Genomic DNA, 6,215 nt, shown 5'->3' with positions numbered 1-6,215 from the left:
AATGGGACATCCTAATGGTTCTATCTCTAACATTCTTAATTTCTTATGGTGTCTTTGGAAGGCTAGAAATGATTTTCTTTTTGACAGGAAAAAGGCTCTTCCTCATCATGTGCACATTGCTACTATGGCCTTGTCCTCTGATTCTTATAATGACTTGCCTCGTTTCTCTAAGATGCAGGTGATGCCACAAGTTCTTTCTCCTCCTGATCATCTTCCTATACAGGGTCGAACTCTTAAGTCGGATTTGCTCATTACGGGGACCAAAAAATTTTCTGACGCTGCTTTCAAAAGTTCAAAAGTTCCTGGTCTATTATATGGAGCAGTTGCTACTGGAATAGGGGTCTATCTTGTTTTGCCTCAAGATCGTTTTGAAATCAATGTGCAAATTTAAGCATCAGCTCCTCCCACTACTTCTCCTCTACATGCAGAAGCTCTGGCTCTTTCTTTTGCAGCTCAAGTGGCTAGTAAGCTCAATATTTGGCAGCCAACCTTTCTCATGGATTGTTTCTCTTTATCTTTGGTGGCTGCTACCGGCAAGATTATGGAATCTACCACCCCTTGGAGCATCAGGAAGCCTTTGGCTGATTTCTTCAAGCATGTTAACAGCTTGCAACCTCGAGTGTTTCACATTTCTTGGGAAATTAATGGCATAGCACACAATGTAGCTCACCAGGTTCTTCATTCTAGGGTTGAACCTTAAGTTTGTTGCTTCGCTTCAGCTCATAGACATAGTTCCTGTCCTGTGCTGTCTCTTCTCTCAAATTTTCAGGTTCAGGAGTTTGTAATTCACGTTGTACACTGTTTCTGAGATGAAATGAATTTGGCGCTTCGAGCGCCTTTTGTTGTTCAAAAAAAAAAAACGCTTCTCCTTCCTAAGCCCAAACGAACGACCATGGTCAAACAAGAAAACGAAAACAGTTCTCCATCTCGTACTACGCACCCATCGCTTTCGCCGGACCCAACACAACACAGCGATACCAGTGCCAGTACTTTTGTTAAGCAAACGGCCAAAGCACCCGGTCCCTAATACACTCCCCCACACTAAATCCCTCCTCCCCACTTCAGCTCGTCCCCCGCGCACGCCGAAAACCCACCCTTCCGTTCCCATTCCAAGCCGGCGGCGGCGCCGGCATTGCGGGAGGTGGTGGTAGGGGATCTGTGGGATCGGGAGGGCCGGCGGGGGGCGGGATGAGCATGTACGGGAGGGACCCGTGGGGCGGCCCGCTCGAGATATGCCACGACTCGGCCACGGACGACGACCGGAGCCGGAACCTCGACCTCGACAGGGCGGCGCTCTCGCGGACGCTCGACGAGACGCAGCAGAGCTGGCTGCTCGCGGGGCCCGGCGACCAGGGCCGCAAGAAGAAGAGGTACGTCGACCTCGGATGCCTCCTCGTCAGCCGCAAGCTCTTCCTCTGGACGCTCGGCCTGCTCCTCGCCGCCGCCGCGCTCGCGGGGATCGCCGTGGGGATAGCCAAGGCCGTCCCCAGGCACCAGGCCCCGCCCACGCCGCCGGACCAGTTCACCCTCGCGCTGCGCAAGGCGCTCATGTTCTTCAATGCCCAGAAATGTCAGTGCCCCTCTGCTGTCTTCTGCCCTTCATTTTCGGTTTCAAAGATTAGGTTTTGAATTGATGCTTTTCGACCCAGTGGATGTTCTTTTGGTTCTGATTTAAGGCGTGAGCTGCGCCGAACCGCAAATGCGAGATTCCCTTTCTTTATGCGGTGTTTCTGGTGGTTTTCTAGATGCAAATTCATCATTTGGGTATTCTTATGCCTTAGCTTAGTTTTATCTGTTTTTCTGTACCTCAATGGGGGAGGACAGTTGCCCTTAAACCCTCCCCACCCACCAGATCCATTCTGAAGATTTTGAAGAATTATCCTCCCAATTAAAAATATATTTTATTTGATTGATCTGTTTGCTCTGAATTTTTTTTCATCTGTTTATTCTGCAAAATTTCTGCAGCCGGGAAGCTGCCGAAGCACAACAATGTACCATGGCGCGGCGACTCGTGCCTCAAGGACGGACGCTCGGACCAAACATCCCGGCGAGACCTCTCTGGTGGCTACTATGACGGCGGAAGCGCTGTGAAATTCAACTTCGCATCTGCCTTCTCCATGACCCTCCTCAGCTGGAGCGTCATCGAGTACAATGCTAAGTACGAGGCTGCCGGGGAACTTGGCCATGTCCGTGACACAATTAAGTGGGGGGCCGACTACCTATTGAAGACCTTCAACTCCACGGCACATTCCATTGATCGCTTGGTTGCGCAGGTAAAAAGCAACTCTGGATATGCATACATGGACACAAAGTTCCTGCCACTCGTTCATTCCTAATGTGAATTTTGTTTGAGGGCGCAGGTGGGTGGTGCTGCAATGTCAGACGGTCCGAGTCAGCCCAATGATCATTATTGTTGGATGAGGCCAGAGGACATCGACTACCCACTTCCAGTCACCGAGTGCCACACTTGCCCTGATCTTGGTGCTGAGATGGCCGCAGCATTGGCCGCAGCATCCATTGTGTTCAAGGATAACAGGGCTTACTCCCACAAGCTGTTACACGGTGCTACCACCGTCTGGGACTTTGCAAGGAAGGGAGGTAGTCGTCAAACATATAGTGTACCCCGGTCAGATGCTGCAAAGTTCTACAATTCAACCGCTTATTGGGATGAATATATTTGGGGCGGTTCGTGGATGTACCTCGCAACTGGCAATTCATCATACCTGCAGTTCGCAACGGATACCAAGCTTGCAAAGAATGCTCACATTTACTCTCGTCCCCCCAACTATGGGGTGTTCAGCTGGGATAATAAGCTCCCTGGTGCACAGGTAATGTATTAGCGTATCTTGGTTTCGTTTAATTCTCAAGACATTCCCCATGCTGACCCATTGGCATTTTAGTTTGCATGATACTCCCTTCCTAAACTAATATAGAAGTGTTTGGATTACTACTTTAGTGATCTAAACGCTCTTATATTAGTTTATAGAGGGAATACTAATGTAAGATGTTTTTGACACTTCTCCCTCCGTTCCGAATTACTTGTCGCAGGTATGGATGTATCTAGATGTATTTTAGTTCTAGATACATCCATTTCTGAGTAATTTGGAACGGAGGGAATACACTAGAGTCAAAAACCGTCTGACCGTCAGGTTATAGTACTATTGGGACCAAATTTCTTTATAATATCTCACCCAGTTTACCTGCAGTACTAGTAAAGCGTGTGGTCAACTTGTCCTACCATGTGATAAGCATTAATGCTGACTAAGTACAGGGCACTTACGATTGTAGCACAAAAGGTTTCCTGCTTGGTGGATATACCAAGGATTCTGTTGAAACCATGTCAGTGTTATCATGTTTTCATCTTCTGTACTTTGGAATTCTTATCCTTGAAAAGGATAGCCATAATGAAAACAGCCTTCAGCATGGAACCTACATTTTGGATTACCTAGTTGAGAAATTTGTTATTCGCAGAATCTGATGTTTATGCTTGTAAAGAACCATGTGACAATCCAAGCAAACCACTGTCAGTTAGCTATACAGTAGGATTTCATAAAAAACACTATACAACATGTTTCAGTTTAGGTGTCATACAGCATGTTAGCGTTGCTTTGTAGGAGAATTTAGGGCTAAGTTTTTGTATTACCATGTGCCCTAGCTTGCAAAATAAAAGTTATATTAATAACTAATATGACTTACCTTTACTTATTTTGCATTGTTTGGCGTTCCAGGTTCTTCTGAGCCGGTTAAGGCTCTTCTTGAGTCCTGGGTATCCGTATGAAGAGATGTTAAGGACATACCACAATCAAACCAGCATCATCATGTGCTCTTACCTTCCAAATTTTAGATCTTTCAACAGAACAAAAGGTTTGAACTCGCAACTTGCTAAAAACAAATACATGATCACCTATTGAATTCATTGGACAGTTTACTGAATTATCTTGCATTACAGGTGGTTTGATACAGTTGAATCACGGGCAGCCACAACCACTCCAGTATGTAGTCAATGCTGCATTCCTTGCTTCTCTGTTCAGTGACTATCTTGAGGCTGCAGATACCCCTGGGTGGTATTGTGGCCCCCATTTCTACTCCATCGAGGTTCTTCGCAGTTTTGCAAGGACTCAGGTAGGTTTCTATCATTTGAATATCTGAACATATTTTTGATCTGGTATAATAGTAATCTGCGTGCCTGGTTCTAACTCACTACATGTGTGTCAGATGGAGTACATCTTGGGCAAAAATCCTTTGAAGATGAGCTATGTGGTCGGGTACGGAAAGCATTACCCCAAGCGTGTTCATCACCGTGGTGCGTCGATCCCGAAGAAGAAAGGTGTTCACCCTGGCTGCAAAGGGGGTTGGACATGGAGGGACACCAAGAAGCCCAACCCTCACATCATTGTTGGAGCCATGGTGGCCGGCCCTGATCGCCATGACGGCTTCAAAGACATCCGGAAGAACCGCAACTACACAGAACCAACCCTAGCGGGCAACGCTGGTCTAGTCGCAGCATTGGTAGCTTTATCGGGTGAAGGACATGGAGTGGACAAGAACACCATGTTCTCTGCTGTGCCGCCAATGTTCCCTTCGCCCCCGCCGCCTCCAGCACCATGGAAGCCATAATGGCTGGGTGTTTAGAATAGAACAGTGGAGACGACGACATAACCGTTTATTTTTATTTATTTTAGTGTAGTATCATCACCATGCCATGTTGTTTGCTATGCAAGGACTATGTTGAACGAAATGCATAATGACCTAAGTTAGTACTAGTAGTTTTCCCTCGTGTACCTGTAGCTGTGGGAAGTGGGCTCATATATATGTCTGACACCATTGTCGTCTTGAAGCAGCGAGAGGATGCACAACTATTGCCTCTGATCTATATCTGTACTTTGTAGACATCAAATTTATAATCCACAATAGAAAAAACGTGCTTCACATCACAAAACTGAAGTAAATTTGCCCGTTGCAAGTTCAGTTTTAAAACCACTACATATCCATAGCATTCATGCCCTGAGGCAACCACTTGTGTCCACATCCCTGACGGGGATTTGGATCATTTGCCCCACTTTACATGGGGTGATGATTTGCCTCATTGTTGTGTCAATGGTTAGGGTTATCAAAGTTAGAAGTAAACTAGGGCAAAAGATGGGGATTTGGATCATTTGCCCCAATTTATATGGGGTGATGATTTGCCTCATTGTTGTGTCAATGGTTAGGGTTATCAAAGTAGAAGTAAACTAGGGCAAAAGATTCAATTTCTTCATCCCTGGCCTGGACAAGACCACTCAGATCAAATTCATGTTGGCGAAGCCATACCACCCCCACTTCAGCGTCATGAGGTGCTTCATGTTCTTGGTCATGCGGGTGCTCGTTTCTGTCTCGGGTGCGCGCTCCGCCCACTCTGGAGCGTGGCGATGACCGATAGTTTGTACATTGTCTCTGTTAAGATAACTACTACTCCCTCCGTTTTTAAATATAAGCGATTTTAATATGAACTACACACGGATTATATAGATTCACTCATTTTGCTCCATATGTAGTCCATATTTAAATCTTTAAAAGGTCTTATATTTCAGAACGGAGGGAATATGAGTTAGTGTTGTCATTAGCATGAAGCAACATTGAGTATTTAGTGCTTAGTGCTAGAATATAGAAGGACCAAGTCCTCTCTTGATTATGGATGATCGACTTATTTGTAACTGATGTTGTAACTCAAGCTGCATGTTTAAAACTTCCCCCGTCTCAAAATAAATGTTGCTTATTTATTACAAAGTTGTACTATAATGACACTTATTTTTAGATGGAAGGAGTATATAAAGAGAGCTCTCCAGTGAGGTTCATCATGGCTTAAACAACAACATTAAGAATTTTGAATGGTATCAGAGCGCCCACTTCAGGACAATGCGCAACACCGGAGGCCGCACCGAAATAACAAAGGGCACTTAACCATGGAGGAAATATCAGGTGCTCCTATGATACAAGCTCACATCGGTTGCTGAATCTACGAGTGGAGCTTCTCGACTTATGCGTAATTACTAGACTCCTAGTTTTTTCTAGGAAATTTGCCAGAGCTCCTCAGATGACTGTCGGATCTCAAATCCAATGTCGAGCTCACAAGGAAGCGTGGGAGGCTAGGGAGCACATGACATTTCCCCTCGGACCACAAAACCACGGCCCAAGGGAATGGGAAAAAGAAATGGTACCGCTCCACTGGCCGTTGA

General features: G+C 45.9%; 1 protein-coding gene across 1 annotated transcript; it reads left to right on the top strand.

Moving 5' to 3' along the window:
- The first annotated feature begins 1,021 nt into the window (after positions 1–1,021).
- LOC123085756 (endoglucanase 9) lies at positions 1,022–4,869 on the top strand. Its single transcript, XM_044507454.1, has 6 exons — positions 1,022–1,570; positions 1,966–2,273; positions 2,361–2,828; positions 3,729–3,864; positions 3,950–4,122; positions 4,216–4,869. The coding sequence occupies exons 1-6, from the start codon at positions 1,189–1,191 to the stop codon at positions 4,615–4,617; spliced, it is 1,869 nt and encodes a 622-aa protein (XP_044363389.1). The 5' UTR covers positions 1,022–1,188; the 3' UTR covers positions 4,618–4,869.
- Positions 4,870–6,215: the final 1,346 nt, after the last annotated feature.

This window comes from Triticum aestivum, chromosome 4A, assembly GCF_018294505.1.
Source record: "Triticum aestivum cultivar Chinese Spring chromosome 4A, IWGSC CS RefSeq v2.1, whole genome shotgun sequence".
Lineage (NCBI taxonomy): Eukaryota > Viridiplantae > Streptophyta > Magnoliopsida > Poales > Poaceae > Triticum > Triticum aestivum.
This window is presented reverse-complemented; position numbering and strand designations above follow the sequence as displayed.

Bases quoted from the DNA above. Each gene is read 5' to 3' on its own strand.
- LOC123085756 (XM_044507454.1), top strand. From the start codon at position 1,189: ATGAGCATGTACGGGAGGGACCCGTGGGGCGGCCCGCTCGAGATATGC. The intron at 3,865-3,949 runs GTTTGAACTCGC...CTTGCATTACAG, and splicing joins ATCTTTCAACAGAACAAAAG to GTGGTTTGATACAGTTGAAT. The intron at 4,123-4,215 runs GTAGGTTTCTAT...CATGTGTGTCAG, and splicing joins GCAGTTTTGCAAGGACTCAG to ATGGAGTACATCTTGGGCAA.